The 24,341-nt window shown below is 39.1% G+C and overlaps 1 protein-coding gene across 4 annotated transcripts; it reads right to left on the bottom strand.

The window, feature by feature from the left end:
• Positions 1-284: 284 nt before the first annotated feature.
• Positions 285-23,343, bottom strand: pnpla7a (patatin-like phospholipase domain containing 7a). Of its 4 annotated transcripts, none has more exons than XM_086300455.1 (36): positions 23,216-23,343; positions 22,749-22,800; positions 22,556-22,630; positions 22,232-22,319; positions 21,997-22,079; positions 21,467-21,567; positions 21,222-21,362; positions 20,981-21,140; positions 19,675-19,755; positions 19,016-19,144; positions 18,787-18,867; positions 18,535-18,661; positions 18,375-18,440; positions 18,192-18,268; positions 17,907-18,062; positions 17,671-17,748; positions 16,990-17,195; positions 16,738-16,869; positions 16,433-16,556; positions 15,117-15,230; positions 14,753-14,819; positions 14,245-14,394; positions 13,818-13,881; positions 13,394-13,562; positions 11,926-12,108; positions 11,627-11,745; positions 11,322-11,478; positions 9,007-9,123; positions 8,860-8,929; positions 8,545-8,661; positions 8,240-8,388; positions 7,967-8,119; positions 7,428-7,547; positions 4,488-4,572; positions 3,912-4,027; positions 285-3,402 (listed from the first exon to the last, which is right to left on the bottom strand). In XM_086300455.1, exons 1-36 carry the CDS (start codon positions 23,224-23,226, stop codon positions 3,397-3,399), a joined length of 3,924 nt encoding a protein of 1,307 aa, XP_086156581.1. In that variant the 5' UTR covers positions 23,227-23,343; the 3' UTR covers positions 285-3,396. The 4 variants fall into 4 exon arrangements, with proteins under 4 accessions (XP_086156581.1, XP_086156582.1, XP_086156583.1 ...); XM_086300456.1 differs by having other exon boundaries at positions 3,912-4,024; XM_086300457.1 differs by lacking the exon at positions 23,216-23,343 and having other exon boundaries at positions 22,185-22,248.
• Between the last annotated feature and the right edge of the window lie 998 nt (positions 23,344-24,341).

Here is a 24,341-nt window from a genome sequence, read left to right as displayed (position 1 = left end):
AGACCACATTTAACCAAACATCATATGAGAGCCCATAGTGTTTATCACAAGGTTTCTCTCACCGTGTACACATAATGTAAGGCTGCAGGCAGTGTAGCATCAGAGTTTATAAGGAAATGAAAGACGAAGAAAGCAAAGCTGCATTGGTAAAGTTCTGATTAGATTTACGCCCGAGGGGGCCGCCGTTAGATATTGTTATATTGATGTAGGGTGCAGCTAATAAACAATGGGTCAATTTTAAGTAAAGAGATTCTTAAGATGGGTTTGTGGTAGTGTAGAAAGTCTTTTACGTTCAGAAAAGGTATCACTGAAAGGGCTTGTTTTCACCCCAACTTTAAACCATCACACAATCTATGTTTGTATCTGCTGCAAACAAAAGCAAGAAGAGAAAACAGCCTTGGTCGAGTTCTGGTAATACTGAAAATGCTCCCGAAACAATTAGAAGTTCAACAACAGCAATTTGATAATCATTCACCTCGTATAATGTCTTAATAAAAATAAAATTTAGCAAAAAAAAAAAGTTAATGTAAGAATCTTTGGATTGTTGAGTGTTAGCCACAAAAAAGGAAATTTAGTTTCAAGTAATACATGAATAAATACAGGATATAATCGTCAGCACTAGTTACCTCCACCACAGACATAACGCTTTTGTTGTAGTTTCTTATATTAGCAGGATTACACAAAAAGAAAAAACATGAAGTCAGATTTTTCTGAGACTTTGAGAAGTAGAAAACGAGCAAAGGAAGAATTTATTACATTTTGTTGGACATCAGGATTGAGCGGTGGAGCTTCCCCTTTAAAACAGCCAATTGAAAATTAGCTTAGTCACCTGTTAGTCATTTGTTAAACTAAGCTGAGCTGTCTACACTGGCAGTCTATCACATGTTGTTTCACAGCTGTATTATATTTATTGTGCTAATAAATATACTTTGTACAGCATATGATGTGTACATGAAGTTATATTTTTGTAAAGCTGCATGTTAAGGCTATGGTGCAGCTACAGCACAGACTTAACACAGGACTTCAAATCAAACTTTAGGATTCCATGTAAAGAACACCATCTTTTTGTCATTTCATCTTTTACATAGCCGTATTTTCCGCACTATAAGGCGCACCTAAAATCCTTTAATTTTCTCAAAAACCGACAGTGCGCCTTATAATCCGATGCGCCGTATGTATGAATTCTGGTTGTGCTTACTGACCTCGAACCAATTTTATGTGGAACACGGCGCTCAAAAATCTTTCCAAAAATGTTTTAGTACGACTTTAGTAAGCTATGAAGCCACACCGCTTGATGGTAGTATTACGGCTACCGTAGTCAGGAGCCAAACCTCTGTTCGCTTCAGGTCCCAAAATCAAACGAACACTGCGGCATCATTGAGAGTTCAAAACTGTCTAAATTCTTTCATCTTTAAAAAAAAAAAAAAAAAAAAAAAAAAAAAAAAAATTATCAGCGTTGCTACTTTACCAGGTATAACGATTAATTTTAGCATCCAGGCATCCATGAAAACAGAATTTATTAAATTTAACTGAGTTAGAAGTTAGCAGGAAGTTAGCTCGCTAGTTTCCACCTAAACATGATGTAGGCTACCATGTTCTGACTGAGAGATTTCTGAAAAAACTAAAACGTACAGCTCTGCCATCACTTCCAACATAAATGAAGACAGAAAACTAAAAAGCAGTGACGTTTGTAGGGTTACTGAATCGGCCTACTTGGTATAATGATTTGCTACATGATTGCTAGCGACACAGCTATGTTAGCATAACATAAACACAGTGAAGCTGGAGGATGAACGCTAACTTTTTTCCCCACTCGAGTAACATGTAAGGTTAACGTGAGGGTTCCCGATGGTTAGCGACAAATGAAATCGCATGGCAGGATGCTGTAAATGGACCAAACTTCAGTCAGGAGAACAACTGAGATAATCCATCCACAATACGAGGTTAGTCTGCAACAACATGGGAATAGAGCAGCTGCAAGTGAAGTCGGTATGCCTTATGTATGAAAACAGACCCATTCATCGACAGTGTGCCTTATAATCCAGTGCGCCTTATGGTCTGAAAAATACAGTACTCCTTTACTATTAAATAACATGAATTTGAGCATGGTGGTTTTTGAAAAATGTTTTATTGGAGTATTAGTCTTGGCGAAGATCCTTCCTCTGAGTCATCTTTTTGTTACTATGTAGATTAAATTAGCAGTGTATTAATTTAATTGTGTCATACAAGTACGCATGTTAATCAAAGCTATGTACTTAACCGATTGTGCATTGAATTGCATTTTTGGAATGACTGAACAACTCTTAATAGAGAAGGCCAACATAATTGGCACATATATAAAATATGTATATATTCTTTAAATATATATTTTGACTACATTGAAAAAATCTGTATGCACAGATAACTTGTTTTTAATTAAAAAATAATAATAATTTACCCTAGCTCTAAGAACAAAACAAAAATACAAACAAGCAAAACAAAAACAACCTACACTTGGTCAAGCACATATTTCAGTGGATAAACTATGTAGAGACAAGTTGAGCTACAGATTTCATCAGTCTCCATCAGACTCAAAGCAGATTTATTTATTTTTTTGGGGGGGGGGGGCTCTCACCAGAAAAGGGGGAAAACTAGTTTTTTGAAGTGGATTGCAACCACTGAAAATATTTTAAGCTCCAATCCAACATGGCCAGAACAAAGTTTCAAACTCAAAGGCTGGACATGTTGGCATTTCACTGTCTAACAGTCCAGATAACTGCTACTTAAAATACCTTTTGATATAATTCAGCTTGTTTAAAAAAAAAACAAAAAAAAACAAAAAAAAAAAAACACACAAGTCAAACAATGCAGGTATGTTAAACAGTGTAGTGGAAATGAAAGTGAGATGACTGCATGAAGGGTGACTAAAGAGGTTAGAAGTTTGTGCTTCGCTTATTCTGCAGTGTTTGAGAAATTGCTTGTCAACCCTATGTTGCTAGCTCATTTTTTTCCCTGTATCGATAACGAGAGGCGTTGGCAGAAATGAAAGACACACACACACACACACACACACACACACACACACACACACACACACACACACACACACACACGACAAAATGACAAGTTTTGCAGGTAGAGTCTGGTCTTTCACACTGGAGGGTAAAATGTAGCAAAGACAGAATGCTTCCATTGTGCTAACCTGTTTAAGCAACTTTTATTACTCCACCATTCACAAAAATAGACTACTTGGAATTTACTTGCTGGTTTGACATCGCTTCCAGTGAACTGTTAGGGATATCCGGAAACTGATGGTGGCAGCTGATGGGCGGGGTAATGGAGCATGTCGATCTCCCATCCAGTTCTACATCCTGAGAATCAGGTTGAGGCGTGCATAGTCATCCCCATTTTTCTTTGTTAAATCTAAAAATGAATGTTTAAATTGTCAGACAGCCATAAAATAAATAAATACAAAACACAACCTGAATTGTATTGTTGCAGGTATACAATGTTCTCAAGCCCCAACTTCTAAATGATATCAATTTAGTTGAACTAGGTGCCCCTGCAATGGCTTCCAATTAATTTCAAAATTTTAATGATATTAATCACTTTTAAAGCATGAACTGGCCAGACTCCAGTATGAACCTCAATCTGACTTTGAATAGTAGCCAGCAGGATGGTCTGATTTCCCAAGAAGTGATTTATGAAAATCCTTTTACCGAGAGGACTGATCAAGTGTGTTGTCATTGTAAGCCAGACAAACCTTTGCAATAATGGAAATTTGTGTTGCAAAACAATACAATTAATTATAATGGAACCTGAAAAGCCTGTTTTAGACATGAGTAAAAAACAAATTCCTCACTGTGGTTGCTTGCTCTTCTTCTCTTTAAAGAGAGCCCACAGTTTCTAATCTTACTACCACAAGTTCGCACCGTGTCAGCCGTCTCCTCCCCTTCGGTGTGCTCTCCATAGCGACTATACGTCTCCATGTCAGAGAGAGCACTCTCCAGTGCATCCTCTTCATAGTCAGTGTGGTAGTCGGATTCTTCTGATGCAAGGAAAGAGTGGGGGACAGGAAGCACACTGTGGGTGAATAAACTGGAATATTTGGAGTGTAGAATGGTGACAAATACACGTGGGTGTGCAGGTGCATAAGTCAGAACATTAGAAATGTCATACAGGGTGGACTTTGATGAGTGATGGATGACAAATTCATTATAAATAGAGAGAACAGGAATAAGAACAAGTTTGTAAATGCTTAGTTACTAAATTGCACAATAAAAACACGTTCCTTTTCCGTCAGCAGGTTTTACACTGAGGCTAACAAGTCAGTCTCCTGACTTGTTAGAATTCTGACCTAATAAAATATGACCTTTTGTTTGTGGGGTTGATTTGTTTTTCATTAGGTCAAGAATGACAAACACAAACATGGAGACATGAGCGTACTTAAAAAGTACTTTGAGTGTGGCTGAAAGCTGCAGTGTTGGAGTGTGTGTCAGTAGTTTTACCATCCACAAGAGGAGGTTTGACGGGCTCAATGCGGGACACAATTTCTGCCAGGTCAGTGAAGGAAGCATTGGGACATGTCACCACCTTTTAAAAAAAAAGAAAAAAAGAGCCACAGTCAGTTACAGGGACTACTGAGGAGGCATTATGGAATTTTGTCTTTGAATACGCTTCCAAACTGTGTGCCAAGAAACACTATAATGGAGTTGTCCTCCTCTAGATTGCTGTAATTTCCAACACACAGCAAAGTATAATGGAAACTAACTGCATGAAAAAAAAAAATCTGCTGCAGACTTTTGTGCAATTTCAGCTTTTCAGTGAAGCACATCTGGTTTTGCCTTTTTTAAAAGCTCGGCTAGTCCCAAAACCTTGGTTATGTTTTTAAGTCTTGATCTGCATTTTGTGCATCCATACAAATAAATAGTATCAAATGTATCACAGAAGGAGAAGCATTGCATCCCCTGGTTGTTGTACTCTCCAGTAGCATCTGAAAATAGAAATGCATTCATTAACTGTGTGGGATGCCTATTGTTTAAAAGAATGAGAACAGAAGCCATTTAGTCTTAAACATTACGGCCTCAGATCTGCAATCATAAAAGTGGCTCCATCCTGTTTTCAGCAATTGTTCTGTTGCCTGTTATCAGGGAGGGGGAGGTTGCCAGTGTGAGTCCTGCTGTTTTACCCTTCATCCTTGTGTTGTTGTTCAAACTGGGAGTAAATAACTTCTTCATCATTCTCGTCATCTTTTGGTTAGGAGCTTTGTCTTTCTGTGACATTGCTTGGAACAAATCTGGTGCACAAAAATCTATTTTTGTGTACATTAAAAGCAAATTCATAGTTTTGTTATTACTTTATCAGAAAAAAAAAAAAAAAAAAAGAGCTTAAGGTCTAAAGTGGTGCACTGTTAACAGCAAGTCATATAGCACAACCAATAAAATGTGAGAAAATGATCCCAAAATAATTAACCAACCAACTGGTCAATTCAATGTGAAAGGACTGCAAGTGGGGTGTTAAGCTCACTTTAAGATACCATTTATTTATTAAACTCTGGATGCAAGGAACATGGATTTTGAAGATAATTAGTCAGACTCGTAAGATTACTCAAGACCATAAACTACAGCAGAGAAGTGTTCTCCTCCTCGAGCTTCCCTTTTGTAGGAAATAGCTTTTATACCCTCTCATCATTTCCTGACACATTTTGTTAACAGCTGTATTCTTATAAAGGGATTTGTAATAGGACTGCTTACAAGTCCATTTGTTGCATTTACATTGGATTCAGAGGAGTGAGATTTGAATATGGCTACTTACTAGTATTTCATTTTTAATTTGCATCTCAAAATCTGGCTGCTAAAAGCTAGAGAACAAAAGTTTTCAATGTCATTACAACCCTAAAGCAAATCATTTTAAAACAACTTGATTAAGTTTAATATACTATATTGTATTGCATCACCATATTTTTGTGGTTTTACATCAAAGAAAAGTCTATACTCTGCTGTTGATTTTTATTGAACTCTTTCATGTTCTAGTCCTTTTAAAAAGTTTTTAATGACATATTTTTAGCGACTGATGCTGGGGACTGTGTTGTTCTTGTGCTTTTAGATTTGACAGCTGCGTTTGATACCGTGGATCATGCCATTTTATTCTCTCGTTTGGAGCACTGGGTGGGCATTAGGGGCACAGCACTGAAGTGGTTCAGGTCCTACTTGACGGGGCGAACTTTTTGTGTCAGCCTTGGTGACTATGTGTCGTCCTCCGCTCCCCTCTTGTGTGGTGTCCCACAGGGCTCAGTTCTAGGCCCCCTCCTCTTCTCTTTATATCTGCTTCCTCTTGGTTCTGTACTGAGAAAGCACGGCATTCCTTTCCACTTTTATGCTGATGACTGTCAGATCTATGTCCCTCTAAAGAAAAAAGGCAGATACCTTACACAGCCATTACTTCAGTGTCTCGATGACATTAAGGCTTGGATGTCTGTTAACTTTTTAAAATTCAATGATAAAAAGACAGAGGTGATGGTTTTTGGTAGCTCCACTGAGACCCCCAATGTGTATGTAGATTCCCTGGCACAGTATGTTAAGCCAACTGTCACAAACCTGGGGGTCAAAGTGGACTGTAATCTGAAGTTTGATAATCAAATTAAGGCAGTAGTAAAATCTAGCTTCTTTCACCTCAGGCAGCTGGCAAAAATAAAGCCAATTCTTTCACGGCAGCACTTTGAGACAGTGATCCACGCCTTTGTTAGCACTCGGCTGGATTACCGTAATGCACTTTATATTGGGGTCAGTGCATTATATATTAGTCATCTACAGAGGGTGCAAAATGCCGCAGCTCGTCTTTTAACAGGCACTCGAAAGTTTGAGCACATTTCCCCCGTTTTAGCTTCACTTCACTGGCTGCCCATTTCTTTTAGGATTAATTTTAAAATTCTTTTATTTACTTTTAAAGCTCTCCATGGCCTAGCTCCATCTTATCTCTCCGAGCTGCTACAGCCTTATACACCCACCCGCTCTCTCAGGTCAGCTGATCAGCTGCTCCTGAAGATACCCAGGACTGGGCGTAAACTTAGAGGAGATCGTGCTTTTGCTGTAGCAGCTCCCAAACTGTGGAACGAGCTTCCTTTAGAGATTAGACAGGCCAGTTCTTTATCTGTTTTTAAGTCACTCTTGAAAACCCACCTCTTTATCCTGGCCTTTGACACCACATGAGATGTTGGTTTTTTATTTTAGTTGTTTTTAGGTGATTCGATGCAGTTTTAACATAGGGCTGTCTTAATTTTATGTTTTATGTGTTTTATTTATTTATTTTGCTGTTTTTTGTTATTCTATTGTTTTAACTTATTTTCTGTACAGCACTTTGTTCCTGTGCTGGGTATTTTAAACTGCTTTATAAATAAAATTGGATTGGATAGTGTATGTCCATGTGTTGTTCACTGCCAACATCCTTACATTGCTTCTGCTTTGCGTGTTGTGGAACTCTTCTTGATGTCTGTCTTTCAGCATTTTTTCCACCACACCACTGCGACGCCACACATCAAACACAGTCTTGCCATGCTGGTACCCCACCTCCTAAAAATCACACAAACATATTCACATATCAGTACCATTTTCTATTTGCCAAAAAAGTTATTTTTAAAAGTTGGTCTAGTGCAGGGGTAGGCAACTCCAGGCCTCGAGTGCCGGTGTCCTGGAGGTTTTTGATGTGTCCATGACCCATCACAGCTGATTTAAAGGGCTAAATGACTCCTCAGCATTTCTTGAAGTTCTCCAGAGGCCTGGTAATGAACTAATCATTTGATTCAGGTGTGTTAACCCAGGGTGCGAACTAAAACCTGCAGGACACCGGCACTCGAGGCCTGGAGTTGCCTACCCCTGGTCTAGTGTTTCAGATAATGAAAAACTTTTGTCTTACAACATCTGAAAGTTTCAATACTTGTTCATGATCAGGGGTAAAAGAGTTCAGGTGAAAACAAATTTCTGAAACTTACAGCAATTTCATCAAACTTGCCAAACTCTAGTGTACGGTATCTGTCGATTGGAGGTCTGATATACTCGCAGTAATCGCTGCTCTTCACAGACTCCAACTGTCTCACACAGCACACATAGGCCAGCCGAGTCTGAATCTCTGCCATGTTTAGCACCTGTGGAAATTAACTTATAAATCACTGAAATGATTTCCAAAAATATCCTTATTTTTATTGATAGAATTAAAAACATTGCTGCACAGCATGGTGTGTCTTTACTCTTAATCAATCCATCACCTTAACTTTCTCAGCAAGGGGGTTAAGGCGTTTCCATAGCAGCCACCAGCCTGAGAGTGAGTCGCCGTAATTAGTGAGATTTGTTTCATCCCGGCTGCCCACATCAATAGCTATTACCACTTTGGCCCCCATGGAGCGCGCAACATCAGCTGGGAGAATCAGGGGAAGAAGACATCAAGACAAACAGCATACAGTACTGGTAAAATTAAAAATATATTGCTATAAGCAAACAGCTGAGCAACTACATCAAAGTACGGCTACTTTTGATACTTAATAAGGGAAGGTACAAACTGAATGTAACAAACCAGGCAGGTTGTTGATATAGCCTCCATCCATCAGCAGGTGTCCATCTTTCGGGTCACACAGAGGAGGGAGATATCCCGATAGAGACATGCTAGCACGGACATACCGCCATAGAGAACCTCAAATAACAAACAAGCAACTTAAACTTACTTAAAAGGCATAAAGCCTAACTGCAAGCAACCAATATGAATCAACCGAAAATTAATCAGACTATTAAAAAGAGTCAGTTCATCTATGACCACAAAAAAACAATTCAGAAAACTCAATGAAGACCAGAATGATTCTTTCAAAATAAATAAACTGAACACTGTATTTACCATCAGTGTGTACTCTCATGGCAGAGGCAGTGATGTCAGTTGTGATATTGAAATATGGGATCCAAAGGTCCTACATGACACAGAATTTACACTGGCCTCAGATCAGTATTCCAACAGCTGGGTCACACCTACTGTCATTTAGCTCACCTCAATCTGTTTGCTTTTGAAGACGTTGTTTATGCCAGAGTTGAAGGAAGCACCAGAAAACATGGATGTGATTGGATATGTCAAATCCAAGACCTTCCTAAATACTGAAGTCATTTCCTACAGGAAAAGCCAAAAGAGTCAAATTAAAACGAGGTTCAAATAAATGTTTCCCACCTCTAAGCCACTCAAGATCTTTTTGCTTAAGTGCAAAGCAGAATTAATCCCTAAAAGTTGAACTTCATTTTAATACAATTCTCACCTTATACCCAGGACTGCGCAAAAAAAAAAAAAAAAAAAACCCCACACACTTTTTGTCATATTTTGTCTGACAAGTGTACATTTCTCAATCATTTGAACAATATTGACTATACAGTTTTGCCATATCATAGCATCCAAAATACCGGTATCAATACCGGTAACAAGCCCTGCTAGTTGTCAATACTGTGTCACGAGTATTACACTATAAAGCTACTTCTGGCATTTTGCCTCAATGCCTTCAAAATACTGCAAAACTAATTTTGACGCCACACCCCACACCCTTGGCCAATTTGTTCACTCCAGCTTGTAAGCTAAAATGCTCATCTGTAACATTACCTGCATGTTTAACTTTCATGTGTTCTAGCTAAGATTTAAGATATAACACATCAACACTGTCAACTTGTGAGGTGGGGCTAACTTTTAGAGCAGAAAACCCAGGACAGTGATGTCAAATTCACTTTGATCTTAGCAGGTTGGACCAGTGAAACATGATAAATGTGTTAAGTTAAAGAAAAAGTTACGATAGTTCATTACACAGGCAGTCCAGGACACAGGCAATAGTTGAAAAATTTACTTTCCTGTCATTTAACTGTTTACCTGTTAGTTAATTACTTTGATGGATGGGTAGTCTTTACCAATAGGAAAACTTATGAAATTATAGTGGACTGATTCTGGCCCCCGGGACTTATGTTTAGACATCCCCATCTAGGGTTAAAGGGTTACCTAACATGGCACAGTTTCAGAGTACTCCCTTTCCTTGTTGATCACTGTGATAACTTTTTACATTATTGTGTCTTTTCCACATGCAGTAAGTGAACATAAGAATGAGCGGAGCTTGCAAACACAGATCGATGCATACTAAATAGGGATACAGCTGAAGTGTTACATCTAAGGCTACGTCCACACTAGCCCGAATAGATTCAGAAAACGCTCCGCGTCCACATTAGCGTTTTCAGTCGTTTTCACAGAGTTCTGCGTCCACATTGAAACGGCCGAAAACGCTTACGTTCCAGTCCTGCGCATGCGTGAGACGCAAGAAGATTCAGCCTGCCTCATTTCTGTCTGCCATTTATTTACTTTCCGGCTCTTTGAAACGTCATGGCAAAATGTCGAGGAAAAGCACAGTTTTTTTGTTTGTTTGTTTTTTTTAAATGGACTAACAATGAGGTGGAGTTGTTGCTGCGAGTAACACAAAAGTACAAAGTTGCAAAAGCAAGTGAGAATTAAAGAATTTGAAGAAAAGCGATCTGAAGCAAACAAACTGATATTAATCTTTAATAGGGCTGTCAAAATTAAGCGCAAACAAAACAATTGCTGTATAATGCCCTCCGTTATCTTTGTTTAATTGGTCACATGACTAACATGCATTATCGTTTTTGAAAGTCTCCATTTTCGCTGTCCACACTGCGACGCATAAGAACAGTCTTCAAATGTATGAGTTTTCGAGAGCGTTTTGAAAACGCTGCATTTACTTTCGGTGCCGTCTCAGTGTGGACGGGAGGCCAAAACTGAGAGAAAACGATGCGTGGATGTAGGCCAAGTCATTCTAAGGCAGAGAGCTACTCAATGGCAGGAACAGGACTTGTACGTGATATGAAATGGTGGTTAATGTGCTCAGCATGGTTTATCAAATTAAAAGCAGAACTGAGATCTAAACTGGATTAGACTTAAATCATTTCAGGAAGAAAGTCTCACATCCATGTATAACTAACCCAGTTTAAAGCAAGTTTAAAACATACTCTAGATTGCTATCATTAAAAGTTTGACACTGATCAAATTCAAGACTTCTCTGCTCAATGTCATTCCAGGAAACCACACCTCCATTTTATTATTTATTTTTTAAGCAACATTAGAAGGGGGAAAGAAAAAAAACGAAAACTCAAAACAATTATACTGTGGTTGAACTTGGAGTTCTGGTAACTGCCTCAGAAGTGACTTTTAAAGAAAGAATGGGACAATGTCTGAATAGTTTATGGAAAACAAAGCAAAGCAGATGTCAGTGCATTCAGAAAGATTTAGATCTGAAATACTACAGCAATTGCCACTTTGACGCTTACCATAGCCCATTCTCTAGCTCTTATCCTCAAGCGACTGTGGCTACGGTCCTCTGCATATAGAGCGCCCATCAGGGAGCCAATTGATGTTCCGCCAATTAGGTCTACGGGGATGCCAGCTTCGCATAGTGCACGCATTATACCCACTTGAGAACAACCCCTGGTTAGAAGGGTGGGGGAACAAACATGGAAAGTGAAAAATTTTACAAAGAAAAGACTGACATAAATAACCAGCATCATTAGGAGCTGATGTTGTATAATGTCGTCTTTAAAATTATGATGAGAAACAAGCATGTGACAAACATTACCTGGCCCCTCCTCCTCCCAGGACAAGAGCAATAGCATTGCCTGTAAGAACACGAGCCAGGCGGGAAAAGTCAGAATGGCGATCTGCTGGTTTCTCAAACACACGCTGATACAGCTCCAACTGCAAAAAAAGCAAAGTACTGCTAAAAGAAGATGATGAAACAAGTGGGATAAGAATGAATGTACTGATGTTGAAAGACAGGAAATAAGAAAAACTACAAAATGCGAAGCTGAGGGTGGATCTGAAGGGGGGGGGGCTTTTAGACACACAGCACATTCTGGCCATGTCTTCCATTCTCACCAGTTTGGGCTGGCTTCGTTTGGAGAAGACCCTTCGGGGACAGGCAAGATGGAGGTGTCTGGAAATCCAGCTTCGCATGTTGAGCCAGTCTACGGTTCCTTTGGGTGCAGGACCATCTTCTCTGTGCAACAGCACAAGCTGCTTCTGCGCACGCACTGCACTTCCTTCCAACATACGCTCCAACTACAGAGAAAGCAGCACAGATATTTTAGAACATTTTATGAACTATAGGAATTGAGTCCCTGGGGGAGAGAAGAGAGAAGAGAAGAGAAAAAAATAAATAAATAAAAGGGGGGGGGGGGGGGGGCGGCAAACTTGTGCAAATCCTTTATAAATTTTTGGATTATTGCAAAGGTTTCATGAAACAAACAATTACTTTTCTTAATCATATCTGAAAAAATACAATGTTCTGTTATCTTTAAAAACTGGAGTGAAAATAAGCAGAAAAAAAAAAAGTTCCACTAAATATGTATTTTAAATAAATAATGTTCTGGTTCAGGCATTCTTGTGTGACCAACAGGCCCTGCATCTTTTTAAGGTATAGCGTGTCTGTAACATATACACCACCTTTCATGTGTGCCCTGAAAGATAAAATAAAAGATGGAGATACAATTATACAGGGACAGATTACACAAGCAGACTACACAATTTATTTAAAAAAAAAAAAAAAAAAAAAAAAAAAAAAAAAAGGGGCAGCTCATTGCTTTTGAGATTATTCTCCACATGAACTGTTTACCTGCATGAAGTCAAAGATTTGTCCAAGTCATTTCTGAACAAAACAGAAACCAGAAAGCTTCCAGTATCAAACTTGCCAATTTCATACAAAACTGTTTTTAATGAACTGCAGAATCTTTGTTAACTCAGTTATTTACCCTTGTTACGTTTCGGTGTTGTCAGTGTTTTGTTTTTGCGTGACTGTTATGTATTTCCTGCTTTACTTTGAAAGTCTGTGTTATCTTAGTCTTTTCAGTTTACGTTTCCCTTGTCTCGTCAGTTCTGAGTTGCCCCAGCTGTGTTTCCCTCTTGTTGTCCATTTTCCTGATTGCTCCCTCTAGGTATTTAAACCCTGTGTTTCAGTGTGTCATGGTCGCGATCTCCCCCGTGTTGTAAATAGTTTGGTGTTTTGTTATAAATAGATTTGTCGATACTTTCGTTTCGGGATTTTGGTGGTGAGCTTTAGTGGGGTTTTTTGTGTGTGTTTTTTTTTTTCTTTATTTTTACTTTTTTCGTGTTGCACTCCGGTTGCCTAGGCCGGGGTGTAACACCCTGCAGGTGCATCTCACCACACTGCCGCTTTCAGGTATTTTTCTGATTTGCTGGCAGAGGTGACAAGAAGCCACATTCACAAATTATTGTGAATGTAGCTTCACAGTAATTTGGGAGTGTCTTTGCATGATTTGAAAGTGTAGCTCTAACAGCTCCTAGTAATACACCTCTCTCTTCTCCTGGGAACCAGTGAACACCTCACCTCCCCTACAGTAGGGTCCTGCTCGCCTAATCCCACAATAATGATGCAGTCAGCCTGACGGATGCACCTCTGTGTCCACGGGGTCAGTGTGTAGTCAGTCTGGTAAAGAACTATGCGATGGATGTCTTCTTGTTGGCCCAGCCAGCTGGACAGACGGTACTCATGGACACTAAAGAGGAAAGGAGTCCATTAATGACAGGCAGCATTGCTTTGCTGGCAGCATCCAAGACATCCATTTTCCTCTTGTGCCAATAGAGCAAATTTTAGCAGAATTTAATGAGCGTGAAAGACAAAGCACAAAGAAAATAAAAACCAACAGAAAGCAGTAAGACACTGAAAAATACTCATTTTATTTGAGGTTTGAATAAGAGAAGATTGGACCTGCAAAATTGCATAAAATGTTTGAATATGGCCTAAAACATACCTGTCAAGTGCAGCAGCTCCAAGACGCTGTTTGATAATACCACTTGTCAGTAGAAGAGTAGGACCTTTATGTGAGAGATGATAGATTACACCCATGAATGTCTACTTCAAGGAGGTGTTACGTCCAGGTTAAAGACAGCTGAAAGTGATTTGATTTTGGTTCAATTACAGTTCAAATTAGGATGCAAATAGGAATCCAGAATTCTTAAAGGGAGAGCATTTCCATCATGGCAGCCCCTCTAATCATGCCTCCATGTCCTCGATAAGAAGTTTTGGAAAATGGCAACAGACTGGGTGAAGAGCAGCAGTAGGCTGGTCATATGTTTAAAATAAACAATCATCCATGACCTGAAGCGTTTTCTGTGTCGAGAACAGCAGTGAATGATTATAAGCCAAATTTGAGCTTCCATATCTCTTTCCATTCTTACCTATTGCAAGGAGTGCATGCTGCAGCTCTAGAGTAAAGGCAGTAAGAGGCACCTCTTCTGATACTGGCAGGACTGCCACAGTGGAGAGGTTGGAGGCTTGGTTTCCTGCATCCCACTTACTTCCTGGTGTGTGCAGGGCCAAACTGCGAGCTGGAGATGTGTTACAGATTTGCAAATGGTGAAAAACAGATTTAATACCAGAAATGATGGGAGAACCTAACCAATTAAAACATGTGTAGACCATGCATATGTTCAATCCAAAGTTTGTTTGTTTCCCAGCCCCTACATAAAGGACTTTCTGAGAAGTTTTTAGCAAGAGCCAAAGAAAAATTACAAACCTTATTAATTACAAACAGTATCAAATTAAACACAAGATATTTGTTTATCCATTAACAAACAGATGTGCCACACAATCACTCCCTTTATGGTACGTCAACAAAAACTGCCAGTATGTCTGAGCCAGGAAAGAGCCTGCAAAATAGGCAGCATAGCACACAGATGTACACACCTGTCAGAGGACCATTGACCTGCTGCAGTATCTTCTGTCCGAGTAAGTGGATCAGCCTGGTGACAACCTGAGATGCACATTTTATAATCAGCCCTGTTACTCAGATTCTGCAGTACAAAGTCATTTCCTGATTTTATTTTAAATGTTTATTGTGATGAGTTTCAGTGAATGCAACATGTTAATTTTTATTAGTTTGATTAAATGTATTAATTATCTGTATTATTTTCATGATTACTTCAAGTCTTTTTTTGTTTAAAGGAAAGGGACGGGTGAGGCAATAGCACTTGTTCTCTCCAGTAAAAAGGATTACTTTAACAGAATTGTTTTCAAATGAGATGAATTTAACACATTAGATTAGGCCTACCTGAGGAAATTTCCTCTTGATAGAGCAAAGTGCACCTTCTGGTAGCTTGGCCAGCTCAGAGTCTCGTACAGCGTGTACTGTGGTCGCTCTGTTCTGACGGGTCAAGGTCTCTACCTGCGCACAGACAAGTCATTAATTACACAAAATCCAAACAAAGCCTATCCAGGAATGCAAGTAAATAACTAATTGGACATCTTAATAAATAATTATATCAACATTTTTGTTATAATTTTATAAATAATAGTACAGAATTTATACCTGGAATTTGCCATTTCTGTATCAATTATTTCATTTAGGGCAGGCACTGTATATTCTGAACAGACATTGATTGTCTCCTTCGATTAAAAATAAATAAACAAATAAATAAGAATACATCCGAAGCTAAAAGGCTAAAATTAACCTCTACCCCTCATCTAAAACTGACATCTGAGCCATGCTAAATTTGTCTCACAATCACTATCACAGAAGCTCCAATGACAGCGTCTCTCCTCCAGGTAACAGTAACCATAGGATCCATTAACCCAGGTATTATTAGAAGTATTGAACCAGTCACACCAGCTGACAGAGAGGTGGATGAGTTAAACCAAGTGACTTTGCTTTACACAGGCTGAAAATACCATATAGAGTTTAATTTGAGAAAAACTTGGCAGAACTATTAAAATATTTAGAAGATATCTTAGAATCAGATTTGATCATTGTCATCAAATCATGTTTGTATAAAAATGTATCCCAAAGTCATGCTGCCCCCCCCCCCCATTTTCCCTTTGATTGTAATATGAAGTGCAGTAATTTCACACAATCCATTTATTACGACCCAAATCTTTTGACCAGTATTGAAGGTTAACAACACCCACACTCCTCTGGTAGTCTGGCAAATGAATTTAGTGCATGCTTTTGTCTAAATGCACTTTAGCTGTCCCAAAAAGAGCCCGAGACAAAGAGCATGAAAAAGATATAATTATCCGGATTTTTTTTTTTAATGCATATTCTATTTCAGCTGCCTTTTGGCTACATTTTTTGTTCTTTTTTCCCCCCTTTGTTTAAATATATCCCAAGATGTACTGGTCTTAGTCTGTATTTACTGAAAGTAGAACATACAGGAAATCCAGTCTCATCAGCCATATGCAGTATACTGACAGCTAATAGGCAGTTCCATTTGTGATATTAACATTGTTAACATTTTTTTTTATATCTAACCTTTTAACAGGTTCTTATATGAAAACAAACAGCTAGTGTTGTTTGATACAACATGGATATTAATAGTCTTCCATCAACTCTTCCCCAGCTGTCTTCCCTCTGGCTGTCACGGTGCTTACCACTCCAATCAGGTCACCACGTCCGTACTCCCCTATCAACTCTTTCTTGCCATCCTCCTTCATGATTACTGAGCGCAGTCGACCACTCAGCACTATGAAAGTGCTGTCTGATTTCTCTCCCTGCCTGCAAAAAGAAAAAAATACAGATAACTTCAGTCTACTCCAAACAACTCACAATCACATTTCCAAATTCAGCTTCCCCTCCCTCGATTAGTATTTATTAACCTGTCCCACATGAACCAAGTAATGCCTGCAGTGTTACGAGTTGATTTCACACATGAGACACAAGGTCAGCAGAGGAATACCTGTAAACAGCCCTGCCAGCTTCGACAGCCATCCAGTCAAGAGCAAAGTCTATTTGCCTGACAAAAGATGACATCCTCTTCACCACAGCATGAGCAACATTCAGCACCACTTTGGGCTCCACTCGCATTATCCTAAAGAATAAAGAAGAATCCACAAAATGACAAAGTAGAAGTAGCCATCTTTGTTTTCCCCTCCAACTCTACAGTGCTGAACATCACAACAGTGTGAGGATGTGTGTCCAGGTCACTCACTCATAAAAATGTGTTTTGGAAATAGAGAGGAAGCTGCAATCTCGCTGAGCTCGAACTGTAAATATGAGGGGCTCTCCGGTCAGAACAGCAAGGTGACCAACAAGCTCTCCGGGATGCGTTACAAACAGGCGCAATTCTTCTTCACGGTCAATCATCCGCTGGTAAACATGGAGGAGGCCAGAAATCACGAAGTGGATGCTCACCTCCTAAAACACCAAGAGGGAACGATTGAGAGAAAATGCTCAGATTTAACAGTCCGACTCTGAATGCTGTTAACAATCAGGTGGCGAAATACTGAATTCATGATTTTTAAGATGAGTAATACCTGTGTTGAAATTCAAATTCTACTGTTGAAAGCATTACAGGCAAGTCATTCCCAGTCATCCCTTAGATTTTTAAATGACTGATTAGTTTGTTTACTTTATAAGCTTAACCTGTTTCCCCTCTTGCGTATGACTCAGGATAGCCTTTAACCATATGATAGTATAAGGGGGCCGCATTCTAATTCTTCCCACAAGCAAGTTCACATGGACACAACTTTACATGCACACTAGTTTCCCAAGTCGACCCTCTGCAATGCATGGACACTGTCCAGTGGAGGCATAAATTAATCAAGAGCTGAAATGAAGTAAAATATTAAACAGAATGAAAAGTAGCTAGGTTCTAAGTTGTTGTTCCAACCTGATCTCCCTGACGAGCTACCACAGAGCCAGCTTTGACATGGTGGACGGTTACTCTGCCTTCAAGCAGACTAGGGTCCTGCAATAGAAAAAGACACTCTAAATATCCACTTATGATGACAAGACTGTGGATTTAACATTTTCCCACTTAACATGCCACAAAAATAAATTTAAAAGGGTGCATTGAAAGGATCAGAACACTGACACCAGCTGAATTTTCTCCAATTAACCCCTCACCTGCAGCTGGATGAGTCCCAGCAGGTCTTTCTTAGCAGCTTGGAGGATTGCACTGCTTTTACCAAGATAGGTAGCATCAGCGTGCCCTCCACTGTCTGTATAGTGAAATACTTCAGATGGTGTGTGTTGCATTGTCACACTCTTCTTCAGACTAGACTACAAAGACAGGCACAGGAGAGAAACTACTATGGAGGAAGTAGGTAAGATGCAGCAGATACTGTGCTATTGTGTTACATTTACACACAAGACCTGTCACCACGCTTCAATGTAAAAAGCAGACCTTACTTTGTGAGTGATAGGACTTGACGGAGCCTCCTCAATGGTAACTCGAGCTCGTTCGCAGGCCATGCTCAGGTCATTACCTGTAACTCAGAAAACAAAGGATTAGGATAACGAGTACATCTGTGCAGGAAATTAATACAGCCATGTGGCATTTGATGATCGCTTATGTCCAAGGCAGTGACCCACCTGTGCATTCAGTGGGCATAGAGGTGGATCGCAGCTTCCTGGTTGAATGGCTGTCCTTTACACCATCTGCAAAAGTCAAGTGCCAGCACTGGATCAGTTTCAGTACAAGACAAAGCTGAAATTGAACGGCATGTAGTGCATGTTTGTGTGTGTGCTTGACCCGTCTCTGCAGTGTTTTCAGTGGTTCCGGCAGGTAATTCGTCCTGGAAGTGGAGACGTCGAGTCTTTCCAGTATTTGCTTCTGCCATCACATTGTTTATATTGGTCAAGGGCACTGCTTGACTCTCCTGTCAGTCAAGGAAAAAAGTAAAGAAATAATAATAATTGCATCATAACTTGTGTGACACAGTCATCGTGACCATGTGTATGCACATAAATACTATAGGTGTCCTATAACAAATTCTGCTCCTACCAGATTGAAGAGCTCAGTTGTTAGGCCCAGATAGTTATGCAAAGCCAAAAAGGTGACTCTTTGGAGGCGCACCATAATTATCTGAAGAAGAAAAAAAAAAAAAAAGAAGAAAGAAAAACCCTAGCTACAACATGATATGTAGTATATTCTGCTAATTGTTGCATGTTGTAGCTCCAAATTAGATGTTTAATTGGAGAAAAAACAAACACTACATAATGCAATCTGTTACCTGAATGACGCGTACAAGTGTCTCAGGGTACTTCTTAAACACTGACTCAAAGGCTGAAGCAGGTAAGCGTAAGATGGTGGAGCGAGTTGCAGCTCGTGCCGACACAGTTTTATATGGAGCTGGATAACCCTGGCAAAATCGAAGATAAGAATCAGAAATCTCATCCACATCTTTCACAGCTAAGTAATAAATTGGGCTAAGGATACTTTCCCCAAGGTTTATTACGTGACCTGTACCTGTGCTTGCGGCATTTTAATGTGGCCTAAATAACTGTCAACACTTCAAAGCTCTATAATACAAGTGTGATAGTGTTTAAACGGTTTCTATGCAATGGCAACAAAGTAACAAGATATGAAAAAGTTATTCTATTGTAATAACTGATTTTTCTATACATTACATACGTGGTTTGAGTTCATTACTGCACAATCAGTTCCAAACAACATCAATCTGAGTGTGTGAAAAGGATGACAATGATGTATTTTAAGAAGAGAAAAACAAAGTTGAAAAGATGCAGCTTTAAATAAACAAATTACAGCAAATACAAAGTACATTAATTTTGTTTCAGGGGCATGAAGGTAATGAATAAACAAATCACACTGACACAGACACTTCAGAAGGCAAATGAGGACATAACCTAGAGAGAAAAAACAGGAGCTCACAGTGATAGTGTCCAGAATACTGAGCAGGCTGTGGACGCTGTCTCCGGGGAGGACATCCTTCACCACTGATTCTGTGCCATCCTGCAATACAAAAAAGAAGAATACAGGACATGATGCCAACAAAATAATATTAATAAGGTAAAAATATTTCACACTGTCTAAACAAATCTGCAGACATCTAGTTGGATGAAAGCAGGAATTTAAGCAAGCCAACAACATATTGGGATGCCACTGACTTGTTGTGATGGCAAAAATAAAGTAGTTACTATTTATTCTACTGTCCTCTGGTGTTCATGCTTTATCATTAGACGTAAAACTGGAAAACAGAAAAGGCGCTGAAAATGAATGTAAATTAAATTAGGTACAGTTTGGAGCCAACCTTGCATCACACTTTTTAAAATGAACTTTAATAATGACCAGTGGGCACAGTTGTTAAAATTGCAATACAACTTTTGAATTTACCATTTTCTATATAAATTGATGTAATGTCACAGGTCAGTAGGGTTGGGCCATATCATACTATTCACGGTAATACCAGTATAATGTTAGGCAATGATAAGAAAATGAAATATCGGGTTGGAATATGGGTAAACACGCATGTGCAGTGCCTTTGTTTTCATACGCACATGGCGGCGACGGAAAATGAGAACAGCAAAAGCAGATTGTTGAATGAAACAGATGAACCAGAATTGTTTTGTAAAACTGGTACAACCTCAATGATGTGGAACTGGTTTGGGCTTTCATCTGTCAGATACACACCAAAGCACATTTTTTGGTAGAGCATGCAAGCAGGCCATCGTTATTACCAAACCGATTTTAGGTGGTACACCGCACTCAAAAAGCTGTCAAAAGTGCTTTAGTTCGACTTTGCTAAGCTACGAAGCCGCACCACTTGATGGATTGTCGGAGCATTATGTCTACCGTAGTCGGGAGCCTCGCGGAGTAATACGTACTGTGCTTCAACATAATATTACCGCATTGTGTGTGTGTGTATATAAAACCTTTTTTAGTTTTGTGGATATTATACATGGTTATGCTGAGGATATGTCAGCCAATTTGTACTGGAAATGCCTTTTGGTTAAACTGTCAGCAAGGAATTTGCACTTTTAAATGTTTATTTAAAACATGCCATATACAGGCCATATTGCCCTGCCCTACAGGTCAGTAAGAATAAAAAAAAACAAAAAAAACAAAACACAATATTACTTGCATAAAAAGAAAGAGGCAATAGAATTTCAAAGGTAATTAAGTTTCAAAATTAGCCTAAAGAGAGAGTCAAATGGAAGACAACAAATCATTCACATACATTCTCTTGTATGCACAACTCAAGTCTTCCATCCTGGACCACGTAGATGCTGTCATCATCATCTCCTGGTTTGAACAGGCTTTCACCCTCCTGTAGCTCAATAAACACCATATGTCGACACAGCTCCAGAAACAGAGGCTTCTCAAAATGGCCCAAGACCCTACAAGTTGAAGAACAAAAGCAATTTAAAAAAAAAAGGAAAAAAAGAAAACCCACACACAGACAAAATTGACTTGCCTACCTGACATTTTTCAGCATATACAGGACCTCAGAAGGCAGATTCGAGCTCTGCACTTCAAACTCTGTTAGATCAGCTTCCAGCAGGGAGGGAGGGGGTTCCTTGGGCTGCAGGGTGGGAGGGTCTCTCCGGATCCTCAGAATTCTGTCAGGAGGAAAAACAAACAAACATGTACTTTAAAAATAAAACACTAATTTCACAAAAAGCCTTGAGTACATAGTATTTAAAAATGTGTTCTTTCATCATACTTGCGGGCTATGTTTAGAACTTTGGTTCTTTTTCGTATGCGCTGTGGTTGCTTTGATGGCGAGGGATGGGATGGAGAAGGAAGCGAGGAGAGTGTCTTAACCTACAAAACAATATTCAAATATATTTTGTTTATTGCGCGCAGAAAAAGAATTTTATCCAAAGTTGTACTTCTACTTAAGAAATATTAAAACTGATTTTTTTTTTTTTTTTAAACTGCTGTATTAAACATAGAAAGGCTGTTTGTCATTTATCATCAAGCCAAACTACTGAAGGCATTTTCAGTCATTGTGTATTAGGGTGAAACTATAGTCTTAGTAGTGTTGCCTATGAAATTAATAGGAAACTACAACTAGATGTTAACATCAAGTATTTCTGGACATCAACTGTTGGCATAAAAGCATTAAAAGCAAAATTAACTAGTTTTTATAGAGCAGATAACAATCTACTAGACTATACTAGTAGACTATACCAAGAGAGTGTGTATGAGCCATCAACAGAACTGAGAAGGGGAAAAAAAGAAAAAGACAACCTTTCGCATGATCTTCCTTCCATAGAAAAGCACTTTATCTCGTTTCCTGAATCGATAGTGAGGTACACCCGGTTGTTGATTACCTTGTCGGAAAATCAAAAAATATAATTCAGATAAACAACAAATGTCATTCTGCAGCAAGACTAAAAAAAAAAAATATAGAGATATATATCTATATCGCTATCTACCTATCATAGAATAAATATGAAGTTCAGCAAGAGGTCAGATGACTCACGGGCATGTTTGAATCTCCTGTAAAGGAAGAGCACCACAATTCCAATCAGCACAACTGCAACCATAGCTCCAATCAATACACCTGTAAGCTAGAAGACAAACAAGACTGATGAGGCAATAATATGATCACATGACAGCACAGTTACATAGAGTACAGCACGTTTGTAAAATTGTTTTTAGTCCAACTTTGCATCACAATTAAATTACCCGTATAACTCTAAGCAAAACGAGCTCTATTGAGTGGAAAACCGCCCGATTTGATAACACTGTATCCAGGGCCCTCATTTCTTGTACAAAACACAGGCACTCAATTTCCATTTCATACCATGCTGGTCTGCATCCTCTCCTCCAAAAACTGTGGCAGCCGTGCACGGAAATCAGTTCTGCTCATCGTTACCACCTAAATATAACACAACAGATTCAAGTAATACATGTTCAACACTGGTAGCTCCCAACTAACTCACTTTTCTCCTTTCAAACCAAGTTAGGAATAATTTTAAATGGAATTATGCGCTTACTGAACTGGCCATTTTGCACAGGTCTCCATCATCCTTTCCATGACACTCTAACCTATAAGACAAAAATCTCTATTAACGCTGAGTCTGCAGCCCAAAAATCACATGCCATCGAGGGGAACCAAAAGTTGCTGAGGAAAAGGCAACAATTAAGAAGGGGAACACGGATTTGTATGTTAGCAGCCACTCTCGCCATGTAGCGTCGTGTCGCCTTCTTAATTCATCTTGATAAAATTACCAGAACACGAATAGGTGTTATAATTAGCCAGCAACAAAGTAACTTTCGATAGACGTCAAGCTTTAGACGATTTACTGAATACGTCTGAATGGAGTAGCTAACGTTAGCTAAAATAACATTCGCTAGCAGCTGTCCAGCTGACTGAGAGTAGCTGCTTCACAAGTTATCTTGAAGAACTAAGATAGTCAAACTCTGTGAAGTTGACAGGGTGTAAAAAAACCACGAGGCTTACTTTTCGAGCATCCTGGGGTGCCGTTTTCAAGCTGATAACATAGCTAAACAGAAGCTAGAATAAAGTTAGCGAGAAGCTAACAAAGTTTTATGCTGTCAGTTGCTTGGCTCCGCCCTTATCCGCTGTTACCTTGGTAGCGCTCAGATCATTTATCCAATCAGAAACGGACTAGGCACATCCTCGTCTTCCTGTTTTTAACAAAGCATCTTTGAAGGCTACAAACATCCGAGAGGAAGTGGAGTTTGTTTATTTCTCGACCAGTCTCTTGTAGTGCTTAATATTTCTATAGCATTTTCGAGTTACCTTTGCCTATTTCAGACGTTTAATATTTATATTTGTCACACTTACTTCACATGATCAAATACATTTTAATATTGGACAATGATAACATGTGTAAATACAAAATATGAAAGCTGAATGAGCTTTAACTAGCCACACCCAGTCCTGATTTAACCTAGAACCTCTTTGTGAACTAGCCTAAAAGATCTCAAAATACAACATATCACGAGCTAAAGAAACTTAAGAAAAGATGAGAAACAATGTCATTGATATCTGTCCGTTTGGAAAGGGTTACGACGCCATTTCTCTAAGCTCAAAGACTTAGAAATGGCAGGTGAACCATGGTGAACCATTATCCACAAATAGAGAAAACCTGGAACAGTAGGGTTTATGCAACCATACCAAAAAACCTCCAAGAGCACATTGACGAATCATTCAGAAGGTCACAGAAGGACCCAGAACAAGTTCTAAAGAACTGTAGGCCTCACTTGCCTCAAGTAAAGTGAGAGTTCATTATTATTCAACAATTTAAAAAAGAGAGAGTGGGCAAAAATGGCATCCATGGGAAAAATCCAATGGCAAAAACCAATGCTAACCAAAAGGAACACAGAGGCTCATCTAAAATTTGTCAATAAAACATCCCTGAAAGTTTGGGGAAAGTACTCTGTGGACTGACAAGACAAAAGTCAATCTTTGTGGAAGACTTGGGGCCTGTTAAATCCCACATAAAACAAACACAGCATTTGATAAAAGGAACATCATACCAGCATTCAAACATGGTGGTAGTGTGATGGTCTGGGGCTACTTTGCTGCTTCAAGACCTGCATGACTGCATGACTTGCCATTA

This window comes from Aulonocara sp. 'chitande type north' Nkhata Bay, linkage group LG7, assembly GCF_057382095.1.
Source record: "Aulonocara sp. 'chitande type north' Nkhata Bay isolate Kocher_YH1m ecotype deep benthic linkage group LG7, A_spYH_male_GT1.1, whole genome shotgun sequence".
Lineage (NCBI taxonomy): Eukaryota > Metazoa > Chordata > Actinopteri > Cichliformes > Cichlidae > Aulonocara > Aulonocara sp. 'chitande type north' Nkhata Bay.
This window is presented reverse-complemented; position numbering and strand designations above follow the sequence as displayed.

Coding starts and splice junctions, on each gene's coding strand:
- pnpla7a (XM_086300455.1), bottom strand. Junction 19,145..19,674: donor GTATTCTGGACACTATCACT/GTGAGCTCCTGT, acceptor CGATTTTGCCAG/GGTTATCCAGCTCCATATAA. Junction 4,573..7,427: donor ACACGCAAAGCAGAAGCAAT/GTAAGGATGTTG, acceptor TTTTTTTAAAAG/GTGGTGACATGTCCCAATGC.